The 14,535-nt window shown below is 51.6% G+C and overlaps 5 protein-coding genes across 5 annotated transcripts; 2 read left to right on the forward strand and 3 right to left on the reverse strand.

Moving 5' to 3' along the window:
- Positions 1-923: 923 nt before the first annotated feature.
- CDC48 (CDC48-like protein) lies at positions 924-3,675 on the forward strand. The gene is made up of 6 exons (XM_005820003.1): positions 924-958; positions 1,007-1,367; positions 1,414-1,890; positions 1,943-2,121; positions 2,181-3,156; positions 3,204-3,675. The coding sequence occupies exons 1-6, from the start codon at positions 942-944 to the stop codon at positions 3,570-3,572; spliced, it is 2,379 nt and encodes a 792-aa protein (XP_005820060.1). The 5' UTR covers positions 924-941; the 3' UTR covers positions 3,573-3,675.
- A 764-nt stretch (positions 3,676-4,439) lies between these two features.
- On the reverse strand, positions 4,440-5,174 carry GUITHDRAFT_166557 (hypothetical protein). Its single transcript, XM_005820004.1, has 2 exons — positions 4,788-5,174; positions 4,440-4,737 (listed from the first exon to the last, which is right to left on the reverse strand). The coding sequence occupies exons 1-2, from the start codon at positions 5,020-5,022 to the stop codon at positions 4,580-4,582; spliced, it is 393 nt and encodes a 130-aa protein (XP_005820061.1). The 5' UTR covers positions 5,023-5,174; the 3' UTR covers positions 4,440-4,579.
- Positions 5,175-6,759: 1,585 nt separating this feature from the next.
- Positions 6,760-8,254, reverse strand: GUITHDRAFT_148177 (hypothetical protein; the record flags this gene model as incomplete). Its single annotated transcript, XM_005820005.1, has 5 exons — positions 6,760-6,786; positions 7,107-7,150; positions 7,191-7,474; positions 7,610-7,692; positions 7,724-8,254. 5 exons carry the CDS (start codon positions 8,252-8,254, stop codon positions 6,760-6,762), a joined length of 969 nt encoding a protein of 322 aa, XP_005820062.1.
- A 1,086-nt stretch (positions 8,255-9,340) lies between these two features.
- On the reverse strand, positions 9,341-9,709 carry GUITHDRAFT_120743 (hypothetical protein; the record flags this gene model as incomplete). Its single annotated transcript, XM_005820006.1, has 1 exon — positions 9,341-9,709. One exon carries the CDS (start codon positions 9,707-9,709, stop codon positions 9,341-9,343), a length of 369 nt encoding a protein of 122 aa, XP_005820063.1.
- A 2,550-nt stretch (positions 9,710-12,259) lies between these two features.
- GUITHDRAFT_120744 (hypothetical protein) lies at positions 12,260-13,614 on the forward strand (the record flags this gene model as incomplete). The annotated part of the gene is made up of 4 exons (XM_005820007.1): positions 12,260-12,350; positions 12,399-13,235; positions 13,351-13,439; positions 13,531-13,614. The coding sequence occupies 4 exons, from the start codon at positions 12,260-12,262 to the stop codon at positions 13,612-13,614; spliced, it is 1,101 nt and encodes a 366-aa protein (XP_005820064.1).
- Positions 13,615-14,535: the final 921 nt, after the last annotated feature.

Raw genomic sequence — 14,535 nt, forward strand, 5'->3', positions numbered from 1 at the left:
GGTACGCCGTGCGCCGGTCCGATCCGATCCGATCGGGCACTGGGCCCGGCCCGGTGACAGTCCGGTCCGATCCGGCTTTTTTTCCTTGGAAGGTTTTCTGGTTACAAGTACCCCTCCTTTCTAGTACATTTCCCAGGACTTGGGATAGGTACGGCTGTCGTTCCAGAACAGGCTGTACCCCAAGCACAATCACCCCGATTTCTTTACCCACCCCTACACACATTCAAGCTCAATTTGAATGTACCCCTCCATTGCACTAGAGGTAGAGGCGGTTCTCAAGTCAAAATCTTACAAATACCCACCCCCACCCTTCTCAAAAACACCCCCTCCTAACGCGCAGCACCAAACAGATCTCACCCCTATTTTCTAGCTCAGTTGTTGAGATTTTTGAGGGTGGGGTAGATGGAGCTGTGGAGCTGCTAGCCAGGGGGACACCCTGTCCTTCGTCAACCTGTCACTATGCAGAGTCGAAGGATCAAAATTTCTTTGTTCTTGCTGATGCATGTTGTGCATGCCTCATATTTTTCCTCCCTCATCTTCATATTCCTGCAGCATGCCCTCCTGCATTCCTGTATCACAATTTGTTTCTCTTTCCTCTCTAAGTGACCCTATCCCTTGGTTCCCTTTGCGATGGGAAACCATCGAATTGTTTATCGAACATTCATGTATCATTGTCTTTGTACGTTACCATCTCCAAGAGGTCTCGTTTGATTATCTTTTCGTTGTGATTCTATCATTTGACTTATGCAAAGTGCATTGTTCCTGGAAATGTATGTCTCGTCTGGTCTGATCAAAAATGTGTTTGCTGCCACATGAAGCTTTAGAATGTAAAAATGCCGATGAATTCTTGATGCTTCTCGAGCTATTTTCAATTGAAACATCGTATCGTTATGTCAAAGTGAAGCGTTGCTGATGCTTGTTTTGTTTTGTTCAGGAACAAAATGGCGGCAGCTGGCGGGTAATTTTTACCATGTTTTGTTTTGAATCTTAATCTCGTTGATCGCAGAGAGGAAAAGAAAGTCTTGAAGAAAAAGAACCCGAATCGCCTCATTGTAGACGATGCTATCAATGACGACAACAGTGTCGTGTCTCTCAACCTGAAGACCATGGAGGAACTTCAGTTGTTTCGTGGAGACACCGTGCTCCTCAAGGGTAAGAAGCGACGTGACACAGTCTGTATTGTGCTGGCCGACGACGATTGCGAAGAGGCAAAGATCCGCATGAACAAAGTTGTCAGGAAGAATCTTCGTGTACGCTTGGGAGACATCGTTGTTGTGCAAGCTTGTCCCGATGTCAGATACGGCAAGAGGATCCACGTTCTTCCTATCGATGACACGATTGAGGGTGTTACTGGAAATCTCTTCGAGGTATGCGGGAAATAATTTCACGTCTGAATGGCTGACATGCTTGTAGACTTTCTTGAAGCCTTATTTTCTCGAGGCTTATCGCCCTGTCCGCAAGGATGATCTTTTTCTTGTCCGTGGTGGCATGAGGGCAGTTGAGTTTAAGGTCGTCGAAACTGATCCTGGCGACTACTGCATTGTTGCCCCAGACACTGTCATCTTTTGTGAGGGAGAACCAATCAAGCGTGAAGACGAAGAACGCTTAGATGACGTTGGTTACGACGATATCGGTGGCGTGCGAAAGCAGCTCGCACAGATTCGTGAGTTGGTTGAGCTCCCCCTCAGACACCCTCAGCTGTTCAAAAGTCTGGGAATCAAACCGCCAAAGGGACTTCTGATGTATGGACCTCCTGGGTCGGGCAAGACTCTCATTGCCCGTGCTGTGGCAAATGAGACCGGTGCTTTCTTCTTCCTCATCAATGGCCCGGAGATCATGTCCAAGATGGCTGGTGAATCTGAGGATAATCTCCGCAAGGCTTTTGCAGAGGTATGGACGACAATTGTTTCAAGATCGTTGAGAGTTATGTTTTTCTTTGCAGGCTGAGAAGAACGCCCCCTCAATCATTTTCATTGATGAGATTGATAGCATTGCACCCAAGCGTGACAAGGTCAATGGAGAAGTTGAGCGACGCATTGTTTCGCAGCTTCTTACTTTGATGGATGGCTTGAAAGCACGTTCTCACATCATTGTCATGGCGGCCACCAACCGTCCCAACAGGTGCTATATCTTTGCGACTCAACGAAAAGCATGCACGATCTGACTTGATTTATTCTTAGCATCGACCCCGCTCTCCGTAGATTTGGAAGGTTCGATCGCGAAGTCGACATCGGTGTCCCAGATGAGACTGGACGTATGGAGGTCTTGAGAATCCATACGAAGAACATGAAGTTGTCAGATGACGTGAACCTCGAGCAAGTTGCTCGTGAGACCCATGGATACGTTGGTGCAGATCTTGCTGCCTTGTGCACAGAAGCAGCACTTCAATGCATTCGTGAGAAGATGGACGTCATCGACCTTGAGGATGAAACTATCGATGCTGAGGTTCTTGAATCCATGGCTGTCTCCAATGATCACTTCAGGACCGCGTTGGGAAGCACGAATCCATCAGCTCTCCGTGAGACAGTTGTTGAAGTTCCCAACGTGACTTGGGACGACATTGGTGGTTTGGAAGCTACCAAGCGGGAGCTGCAAGAAACTGTTCAATACCCGGTTATGTATCCTGAGCAATTTGCGAAGTTTGGCATGAATCCTTCACGCGGTGTGTTGTTCTATGGTCCCCCTGGTTGTGGCAAGACCCTTCTTGCTAAGGCAATTGCAAATGAGTGCCAATCCAACTTCATTTCCATCAAGGGTCCAGAGCTCCTTACCATGTGGTTTGGTGAGTCGGAAGCGAATGTTCGCGAAGTGTTCGACAAAGCTCGCCAATCTGCTCCTTGCGTGCTCTTCTTTGACGAGTTGGACTCTATTGCTAGAGCCCGAGGAAGCTCCGGTGGAGATGCTGGTGGAGCTGGAGACAGGGTGATGAACCAGCTTCTGACGGAGATTGATGGCGTCGGCGAGAAGAAGAATGTCTTCATCATCGGAGCTACGAACCGTCCTGATATCATCGACCCTGCCTTGATGAGACCTGGACGTTTGGACCAGCTTGTGTACATACCACTTCCAGATTATGCATCTCGTGTGGACATCTTGAAGGCTTGCCTACGCAAGTCTCCACTTGCCAAGGATATCAGCATTGATGAAATTGCACGGGTATGCGAAGCGCTTTTCATTTTTTTGTGCGTCTGATGTTTAAACAGGCCACAGAGAAGTTCAGTGGAGCAGATTTGACTGAGATCTGCCAGCGTGCTTGCAAGTACGCCATTAGGGAGTCTATCGAGAAGACCATCCGTTACAAGAAGGAGCTGGAGGCTCGTGGTGAAGACGTCATGGAGGAAGACATTGATCCCGTGCCTGAGATCACTAAGAGCCACTTCGAAGAAGCCATGCGCTTCGCTCGTCGCTCTGTGTCCGACGCTGACATCCGCAAGTACGATATGTTCTCGCAGAAGCTGCAGCAGGAGAGAGGCTTTGGCAGTACCTTCAAGTTTAGTGACAGTGCTGGTGGCGGAAGCGGCCAGGCGGCTGGCAACGACGCTGCAGCAGATGATGATGATCTGTACAACTAGATTGGCTATCGTTGTAGTTCAACAGGTAGTGCTCCTTTCGGGCTGGCGATTGGCCGCCCTCAGCTTTCCTGCTGTTCGCTGCAAGTAAAGATTTTGATTGCGCATGGGCATGTCTCGTCAGTTCTCCTTGCCATTCTGTTGTCAGTCTCATTGTTCAACTCAGATAGAGTTGAGCTGTTGCAGTTCTCTTGTTGTCAAATCAGTTTCGAGGCGAACAAGCTTGATAAGAGCATGTTTGCCTACTTCACTCTCCGATAACGAGATGTTGGAGCCTTGGAGAACATAACAGCGATTTATTGCAAGCAAATGCAGCATAGTAGAGAAAAGATGGCATGGAGCACTTTGATTTAAGCCTTACGGCCGAAATGCAAGGTTAGTTTGAGTTGGGTAAGTTGAGTGAGATGATTTGAGGTGAGATAAGGGGGACTGGCAGAAGTTGCATCGAGATCAAGTATCATATTCAACACAAGACGAATTGAGACAAATTGAAATAGTTATGCAAGAATCAGCATCTTTATCGTCGTTGTTCATGACTTCATTCCAACTCAACAGAGTGTCTCCTGTGTCTACAAACCTAATCGTCATCACTTAAAGTTGGTGAACTCCCTCACCATGAATGTTTGCAACGCCATCTACTCATGGAGCAGCATAATTGCAATCGCACTGAGCGTCTGCTAGTATGAGATCACTGCAGCCGTCAGTTGCAGGATGGAATTACATCCATCGGATAATCTCTTCCGATCAAAATCTGGTAAGCTTGTTCTGTTTGTTACTTCTACAACGCAGCCCTCCTTTCGTTTCAACTATGACGTCTCTTGACGATAATGGAGACCAAGTTTCTATTGCAAAGCTTATTTATTTCATAATCACGTTTCACAGGTTGTGTTTTATTGTACAACATTCATCACTCGAGAGTTGATTGGTGGCTACTAACTTACAACTGAAAGAATCGATCTTCAAGAATAATCGCGCGTCTCATTGACATGTCTTCGATGCCTCTCACTCGTTCACAAAGACACGCATCGCATCTTCGCTGCCAGAAATTCTTCCAGACTGACTACCCCGCTGCCAGTGTGCATGTTGTCGAACAGATCCGCCAGCTCGTCTTGGCTCATTCTATGTCTCAGACCCTCAAACAAGGTGTCGACCGGGAGAACTCCTTCATCTGGTGCACAGTAAGAAAACAGCAGTGAACTCTCCTCTCCTCTCCCTAACCTTTCTTGTCCAACCTCTTGAACTCCCATCGCGCGCTAGCATCGACGCTCTCGGCATACTCGGAGAAGTTCATCTCCAAAGCATTCCTGAAGGCGTCACAGACCTCCTTGGTCATGGCTACTTTCCTTGCATAGCCGGCCTTGCAAGTTTTCCAGCCGAGCCTGTCCGGCAACGGCACTTCTTCGAAGTCGACAGAGGACGTAGAGGACGTGGAGGACATTGGTGATTCCGCCATATGTTGTGTGTATCGAGACTCTAGATCACTAGAATATGAAGGAAGCGACTGCTGCAGGAGAAGGGAGGAGGAGAAGGGCGGGAAGGAAACGAGATGCAGGAGGGGTGGGCAAGAAGCTTCAAGGAGCGAGCGAGGAAGCAGGAAGAGCCAATGGAGGAAAGGAGCAGATGAGGACGCGGTTGAAGGAGTGGGAAGGGAGGTGCTAAGGGTCATGGCGCAGAGCGATGGGGTATAGGGGGTAGGGTCCATTGGCAAGGAATGGACTTTAGTAGATTGGTGGGTGTTCACTGATAGTAAATGAGGGGTGGGGTGGTGATAAAACTTCGAAGGATGTAGCACGGGTGCTCACTTATGAGGGGGGGGGTAGGGTAGGAAAGAAATGTCTTGCAAGTTGATTGGATACGTTGGGGGTGGGTATAGAAGGAATTAAGTGAACTGACCATAAGGGGTAGATGCCACCCAGAATTTCATCCAATATTTGGAGCGTAGATATATAACTTACTAAATTTGAAATATCATCAGAATGTTCACGATTAGAACTTAACTATTCACCCACCCCTGTATGAGCCCCACCTAGGTTCGGTCAACCCGAATTGACCACCCCTACCTCTCCCGTATGTTTTGATTGCGGTCAACAACCGATGACCACCAGATATTAATAATACTAGTAAGCTTATCAATAACCATTATAAGTATAAATATTTATTGCCAAGGGCTGCTGCAAAATTCGTCCTTGAAAATGTTACAGAGATTTTGAAATTTCATGGAAAATATCGAAAAAAGGAACGAAAAAGAATGAGATTTAAATAGCCAAGTATCTTTTACGAACATACCAAGTATCATTTACGACCAGGTGGGGTGGGGTAGTCAAACAGTGGGAAGGTAGGGGAAACAAAGAGCAGGACCGGTGCTGACTGAAGATCACTAGGGGTCATGATGTTCAGTGGTAGTGTGCAAAGGCACCGGTTAGTATTGAAAGTGTCTTGGTTTTAAGAGATGTAGTACCCCATTTTTCGATTTGAAAGAAGGGGTGGTGATTTTGGTTGAGGGGTGTCAGGATTACCTCTATGCTAAAGAGTGGGTACGGATGAAGAAGAGGGGGTCCTCATTGGATCATGTTGATAATGAAGGGGGTAGTGTGCTCCGTGTAGTGTTAGAGGAGGGGTACTCCTGTAGTCTAGGGAGCTGTGTCAGCAAGGGAAGTAAAAACGGGGGTGGGTCCAACCGGTGAGCCTTTGACTTGCTGATTTTCACTGCAGGGCAATAATGATGGGAAAGGCATGGGGGTATAGGTGATGTATTTATCGAGTGGATCAATAACTAAATCGGCGATATATATGACCCTATAATTGATCCAAAGAGAGTTCGATCAGCAGGCTCGTGCCTTGGGCTCGATTTTTTCCACTGTGCCTGTCTACCTTTGTGTGGCAGGTACTCTTTGGTGAGCCTTGGGGGTCTTTCATTTCATAAGTGTGGCACTAAGTTCATATGGGTAGGTATAGAGAAGGGGCCCATGGCTCAGTTTACCCCTGAGTTGACTTCTTTGCCAGGCACAACTGCAGGAGAAGAGGGGCTGACATGCTCTTTGTATCATATGGGCTCACTTAAGAAATCTCTGTCCATTACCCCTTCCCTCCTATAACCGACCCCTTCCTATTTGTCAGTTCCGTGAGTCTGAAAGGGGTGCCCTCGGGCCTTCCGATCTCGGACTGCCCGACGCACGAATCATGGGGCTTTTCAAAAAGGCGTGTAGGACTCGAGGGGCTACACGCCAATTTCATCACTGAGAATACAGGAGCAGGTAGACGAAGAGGTAGTAGGAAAAGGGGGAGGGGAGGGGAGGGGAAGGGAGTGGCACAGCAAGGGTAAAAGTGTAGGGAGAAGAATGGATTCATCTATCGCCACGTTGCTTCAATGAGCAGTGGATTCACAACAAATTTCAGAAGATCCGATGTCATAACTTTCCGCTGTGGCTTGAAGTTGGAGGTGTCATTTGAGAGGTGAGGATGTACACAAGACAGAAGCAAGTCCTGAAAAGCCTTTCAAGTTTCGCAGCTCTTGTGCTAGAAATGCGGGAGCATCACCTTCCCTGATATTTCCACCTCCACCCCCATCTCAATCTCGTTCTCTGCCTGTCGGGGTCACCAGACTCAACAGCTCCAGTTCACCTGTGTTTGTGCCCTCCACAGGACGATCGTCTCCTAGCATGAAGAGCACGGAAGTTTCCTCACGCAGAGCTGATTCTCTGTGTTGTGGCTTGAGTTTCACCGCCAGATCCCTGGGGAGCCGGGCGGTCTTGACGACGAGGTCTATACCGGGCTGCACGGGAGCGGCCCCGAAGATCATGACAGGGGCCACGCTGACCTCATGGCCATCATTGGCCTGAGCGGAGGCGATCTTGAGCAGTGTCTCCCATGGGACTCCGCCCGCGGTCGTGTTGCTTACAGAAGATCTGCAGGGCACGCACGAACGGGTGCTGGCAGGAGTAGATTAGAGGGGCTGTATGTTGCCTCTCACTCAGCTTGCACAGGCGCGTGGTCATATTTTGCCGGTATGAAATGCTTTATGATTTATACACTCGATACACCGTCTGTCTTGTCCTCGGCGGATGACGGGCTCATTTCCGAGTGCTTCCTCTTCGTTGCCGTTTATATGCCCGCGCGGCCGAGTCTGTTTTTCGGTCAGTAATCATACGGTAGACGATGGAGTCCGAGAGCAGCTTGACACTGCCAAGATTCCCGGAGAGATGGCAGGTGTCGGGGTAGCTATCGGAGAAGCCCTGGCTCCATGCGAGCGCCTTGGTCTTGAAATCCTTCCAGTTGGTGTTGGATAGGGCAGAGCAGTCGGAGGGGAGCCTCTCTGACATGCTCTCACTGCGAATTTTGTTCTCTACCTTGCCCAGCACTGTCTCCATCTGGTCTCTCGAAGATAGCGGAAAGATAATCGATCTCTTGTCACTCAAGGCTTCCGAGCCCAACAACGTTTCGTGCAAGTCGTCTGGGATCATGTTCAAGGCTTCCGAGCCCAACAACTTTTCGTGCAAGTCGTCTGGGATCATGTCGGCCAAAAGAAGGCAGGTGTCGGGGTAGCTATCGGAGAAGCCCTGGCTCCATGCGAGCTCGTCTCCCGAAGATAGCGGAAAGATAATCGATCTCTCATCACTCAAGGCTTCCGAGCCCAACAACTTTTCGTTCCAGTCGTCTGGGGTCGAGTCTTCGATCCTTGAGCCCATGTTGTTCAAGCTCATGAGTTGTCACCTGCGAGTACGGTTTAGTCTGCATATAGTATCACAGTGTGTCACGGCACGGTGATGGCAAAATGAGCTATAAAACACTGTGACACGCACACAGTGCCGCTTGCAAGCAACAAGAAGGCACCAAGAAGCAAGAGACTTGTCAAGTGAGTGATGATGACACATTGATGGTTCTGGGGCGGGCTCAGCGATAGGGTTGCGGACTCCGGAAGGCTCCCTGAAAGTGACGGTTGCCGCGGCCGGGCAGTGCGGACTCGGGTATACCGTCAATCATACGGAGGGGCAGTATGGAGTTCCGGAGTCAGGATGTGGGTTATCATAGTAAACCTGAGGCGTCCGTAACCGTGGGTGGTCTGCCTGGGCCTGGACCTTTCTCCCTGGCCGCCTTCGCTTATAAAGAGTGTGACTGAGTTGCCCGGGGGATCCGAGGACCCCCGACGGCCTCAGCCTGTACTGTACTACCGTACCCGCCCTATACGCTTCTACCCCTGCTTTACCCCGTATGAACAAGGGTAGGGGTATCTTTTTAGGAGGGAGTGGGTGAGTTTGCATGGAAATCGCAATGGCAGCATGGTGGCGACCAGGGTTGAGGATGATGAATTCAGCCTGTGCAATGATGACAATCACGAAACCATCCTGTCAGAGAATGAAAGTTGTCAGATCTATATCATCGGATGTCAATCATTTGGATGTCATCGTTGCAGTGTTTGATGTTTCTACAATTCGTTTTCTCTTTTTTCGACTCGCCACGCAATCCCCGCAGCCGGGGCATGTTACTGGTGAACTCTCCATGATATTCTACTGACTCATCACACAATCGTTCTATGGTGTTGCTCTATGTGTTATTTCTGGTTCCTCGTCATCACTTTTTGTTCCATCCTGTACATCGAAAACTTCACGCTAGTGCGTTTTGCTGAGAACAATTCGCTTGTTCGAAAGCTCGCTTCTTCGAATGCTCATAGCATGTACACAAGACAGAAGCAAGTCCTCAAAAGCCTTTCGCAGCTCTTGTGCTAGAAATGCGGGAGCATCACCTTCCCTGATATTTCCACCTCCACCCCCATCTCAATCTCGTTCTCTGCCTGTCGGGGTCACCAGACTCAACAGCTCCAGTTCACCTGTGTTTGTGCCCTCCACAGGACGATCGTCTCCTAGCATGAAGAGCACGGAAGTTTCCTCACGCAGAGCTGATTCTCTGCGTTGTGGCTTGAGTTTCACCGCCAGATCTCTGGGAAGCGGGGCGGTCTTGACGACGAGGTCTATACCGGGCTGCACGGGAGCGGCCTCGAAGTTCATGACAGGGGCCACGCTGACCTCATGGCCATCATGGCCTGAGCAGAGGCGATCTTGAGCAGTGTCTCCCATGGGACTCCGCCCGCGGTCGTGTGGATGACCTGGTTGACGGGAGGGCAGGTCCCCCGCCAGGACGAACATGTCCATGCACACCTTCATCGCGGGGTAGGAAGAATGCCCATTCGGATCGATGCGATTGCGTTGTCGCTGATGGGGAAATCCTCATCGTTTTGCTTACAGAAGATCTGCAGGGCACGCACGAACGGGTGCTGGCAGGAGTAGATTAGAGGGGCTGTATGTTGCCTCTCACTCTGCTTGCACAGGCGCGTGGTCATATTTTGCCGGTATGAAATGCTTTATGATTTATACAGTCGATACACCGTCTGTCTTGTCCTCGGCGGATGACGGGCTCATTTCCGAGTACTTTCTCTTCGTTGCCGTTTATACGCCCGCGCGGCCGAGTCGGGCAGGTCGGCCAAGTTTTGCTTGTGTATCTCGTATTAAAAGACGATCATCCGATGGAGTCCGATAGCAGCTTGACACTGCCAAGATTCCCGGAAAGATGGCAGGTGTCGGGGTAGCTATCGGAGAAGCCCTGGCTCCATGCGAGTGCCTTGGTCTTGAAATCCTTCCAGTTGGTGTTGGATAGGACAGAGCAGTCGGAGGGGAGCCTCTCTGACATGCTCTCACTGCGAATTTTGTTCTCTACCTTGCCCAGCACTGTCTCCATCTGGTCTCTCGAAGCTAGCGGAAAGATAATCGATCTCTCCGACTCGTCACTCAAGGCTCCAAGCCCGCCCCACAGAACAACTTTTGAGAGTCGCCCCCGGACAGTCGTCCGAGTCTCCGAGCCCGAGCCGAGTCTGCGGCGGGGCTGTGCGATCTTGTCCGGCCAATAGTTGGGATCGAGTCTTCGACCCTTGATCGGACGTGGCGGCGGCGCCACTGATCATCCGTTCAAGTGTTCAAGCAGCCCGCCGCCGGGCACACTGCCCTGAGGCGGCCGCTGAGGGCCCGGCCTCAGGGCCTCACCGCGGCCGGTCACCGTTGCCACTCAGGTCAGTTCAACGCCGGGTTACTAGCCTACTAGGCGGCTAGTACGGTAGGCTCACGGCGTTGCCGGGCCCGGCGCTCGGCCGGCACGCCCGTCGTGACCGTACCGGGGTCTCAACTTCCGGGCCGCGCCCTGAGTTGATTGCGAGTCACTGAGTGGCTAGTAACCGGGCCGCGGCCGTTTGACGAGCACTGCGCATCGGAGTGTTCACGCCGGGGGGACTGCCGCCGGGGCGCGGCCCGTCGCCGGGCCGGCCGGGACGGTTGCCAACTTTGAAGTTGGCATACCGCCGCCGGGCACCGGTGACCGGGCGGCGGCGTGCCACCGTCACGGCCGTCACTGCCGTCACAGTGCGGTGGCCCGGGCCCGGTGACCGCTCACGGTCCCGGCCCCGCCGGCCGCCGGCTCAGTCCCGACTCCGAGTCACTGGCCGCAGTGGGCCAGTGGATCATCCGATCGGTCGGATATCCGGTACTATAACTCCTGCAAGCCCGAGCCCGTGGCGGCATCCGTGCCTCGAAGTTCACCGTGCCACCGGCACGGTGAACTTCGGAACGTAGGCTCGCCCGGGCTCCTGCAGTACCATCAACCCCCCCCATCTCCCTCCCCCCCCGCCCCCCCGTCACGGACTCGCCGGTACGTTCCCCCCCCACCGTACTAGTACCGGTCATGGGCACTCATTTGTTTTGACTCGTTTTGTTGCCGGGTAGGGTCGTCTTGGCTCCATGGCGTGACTGTCGGTACTTTTACAAGACAGTCACGGAATCCGAGTCAGAGTTTTACTACTCAATGTTGTGACAGGGGTCCATTTGATGGAAAAGAGGGGGTAGTCAGGTCTGGCACACTGACAGACAGTCGGTAGTTTTCAATCAGTCGGGGGCAATGAGGGGTAGTCGTTGATTGATATACGAAGAGGTAGGGTGAGTTTGAACACCTATGGAGGGGTGATCTGAACACCAAGCCCCTGCCAGGGGTAGGTAGGTTCAAGGAATAAACTCTGATTGCGAAAAGCTTGGTTTTGGTTCACAGTCATGTCCACCAAGGAGTAAAGTACCTTGATCCGAACGAATCATTGTGTTTTCAAAATGTTTTATTCGAAAACTACAATTTACTACTGTTTTAATAGAACACGTAACAATGACTGCCGTGAAGCGATGTGGTTTTGAGACCCATCCTAACGTACAGGTCGAGATATGCGTCCTTTGCTCCTTGCCATGTCAATGTCCGACTATATCATACTACCCCTACCCCCCTTGATTCATCTTTCGTGTAACCCACCCGTACCTTAATCATGTTTGAACCCTCGATATGCCCTGGAACAAATTTAGAGATTTCACCCCTACCCCCTCATTTCGACCTCTGACCCAAAGATACATAGAGGGCAGAGGGTGGGGGTGTAGACGGGAATCAGGGGCATCGCAAGGGGGTGACAAAAACCAGGAGCAAGAGCGCGGTAGAACATCGACATGCTGCAGGCTGCCAAGCAACGCTTCCTCTCCTTCCGTCGGTCCCAGACCTCTCCCTCTCCCCTTCTCATCTCCTCCAATCCTCCCTCCTCCTCCCATGCCTCCTATCATCCAGCAGAACCTTGCGAGATCTCCGAGGCTTCCGGGTGTGACTTGAGTTACGACCGACTTATGCCAGCCGCGCCCCAAGGGAGCATGCTGCGGAGAAGACATGGCTTCCGAGCGAACTTCCAGGAGGAGTTCGAGAAGCTTGATGCCAATGGTGACGATGACCGCTGCGTGTGGATGTAGGGCTGACGCAAGCATGCAGGGGACGGGTTCCTGACGCTGGAGGAGCTGGCGGCAGGGCTGAATCATCACATGGGGGAGGCAGAGCTCATCGCTCTGTTCAACAAGCTGGACACGAACAAGGACGGGAGGATCTCTCTCGACGAGTACGTCATGGGCAGCGTGAACAACTGCAGAGAGCACGCCTCGAGGGTTCAGGACGGCGTGACGGAAAGTATCAACAACCTGGAGCACGTTCTAGACGATTTGCGCAAGGACAAGACGTTGGACAGCTTGTCCAAGCTGATCACAGATTCGATCGAGAAGAGAAACAAGGCGGTGTGGAAGGAGAAGAAGGGGATCTACCGGAAGATGCCCTACGACGAGTTCAAGAACCTTTTGTTCTCCAAGTTCGATGCCCGAGACGCGAGCAGGAGCGGAGGCATCAACGAGGACAGGGCGCTTGTCTTGTTCCAGGACCTCGGCAAGACTTTCTCCAAGCCCGACTTCCGCGTGTTTCTCAGCAGCAACGACGTGAACCACGAGGAGGACATCTCTCGCGAGCAAGTGCTAAAGCTGATGCTCGAACTGCTCAAGGAAAAGGCCAAGTTCTCCAGCTCCGTTCGCCGACTCATGGTGCTGTCCCAGCCCAAGAAGTCTCCAGCAGGACGAAGCGTCGAGGACTACCTGCAGCAGCAGGTGGAGGAGATCAAGGACGCGGGCAAGAAGGCCAAGTTGTGGAAGAAGAACGCTCTCAAGGCAAGGTCGTTCGGGGCCAAGTCAAACAAGCTCGCAGCTGCTCAGCCCGTCCTGCGTCGAGCTGCTTCAGCTGATCAGGCCAACTACTTCCAGTGGGAGTTCAAGAGGCTGGACACGAATGGTGTGAACTTCTGCTCCCCTTTCACCTGCTCCTGCTCCTGCTCCTGCTCCTGCTCCTGCTCCTACTTCCCTGAGGCTCCTGAATATGTGGTGTTTTCTCTGATGTTGAGCTCCAGGGGATGGCGTCCTAACGGCCGAAGAGCTCTTTGACGGGCTCAAGCATCGGCTCGGGCAGGATGAACTTTCCGAGCTCTTCGACAACATTGTAAGTTGATGGTGCTGCAGGGAGGGCGAGGGAGAACATGGCGAGGGGGAGCGAGGGAAGGCGAAGGAGGAGCAACTGACTGTCTTGACAGGATGTGAATGGAGATGGTCTGATCAGCCAAGATGAATATGTGGAAGCAAGGAAGACAATGCAGGCATTCCAGAAGCTGTTCTAAGCCATGAGTGATGATGTAGAATATCGTGATGAGGTTGTACATAAACAGCGTGTGGTCGAGAATTGTATGCTTGTTCTCTGGGATAAAGAGGACTAAACAAGGGAGGCGAGGAGGAAGAGGGAGGGGGGCGAGGGGACGAGGAAGAAGACAAACGGAAGAGATTCAGGCAAGGTGAAAGTTTTCTCAAGAGTTTGCACTGTCTGTCTGTTGAGCAACCTGCATGGCTGTCATGTTGAGAAATCTGGTTCAGAGGATGGAAGGAGGCAGGAAGAAAGGAGGGGCAGGAAAAAGGAGGGAGGACGAAGAAAGATTCAAGAGGAGGAGAAAGGAGGACGAGAGGAGCAAACAAAAGGCGAGGTTGAAGAAAAAGCCTCACAGCGTCTGCTTGCGCCAAGGGAACATCATCTTTTTCTTCTCTTTTCTCTAATTGCTGCTAAAACATTGCTTGTTACATGGAAGGAGGAGGATGAACATACCTGGTCAGGTTTGCGATCTTGCGGCGCATGAGAGCGAAGAAGAAGAGTTCCCATGCAGAGGTTGAGGATGCAAAACATGAAGAGAGACCTGAAGAACACGGTTGAGGACGGCAAGATATTGATGGAAGAGAAGGAGAAAAGATTGAATTGTCAAGACCGACGATTAACAGGAGTTTGTTGATGTGATTGTGATGGTCGCGGTAGTGCTAAAGGTTCTGGTTGTAGAGAACAGGCAGCAGAGGGAGATGAGGAAAACAGAGGAGGAGGGGAAAAAGGTGGAGGTAGTCCTTTCAGTTGTTGAGGATGAGGAGAAGAATGAGGAGGAGAAGGATAAGGACGAGGAGGAGGAGGAGGAGGAGGAGGAGGAGGAGGACGACGACGAGGAGGAGGAGGAGGAGGAGGAGGAGGAAGAGGAAGAGGAAGAGGAGGATGGAGGAGGAGGAGG

The sequence above is a fragment of the Guillardia theta genome, assembly GCF_000315625.1.
Source record: "Guillardia theta CCMP2712 unplaced genomic scaffold GUITHscaffold_195, whole genome shotgun sequence".
NCBI lineage: Eukaryota > Cryptophyceae > Pyrenomonadales > Geminigeraceae > Guillardia > Guillardia theta.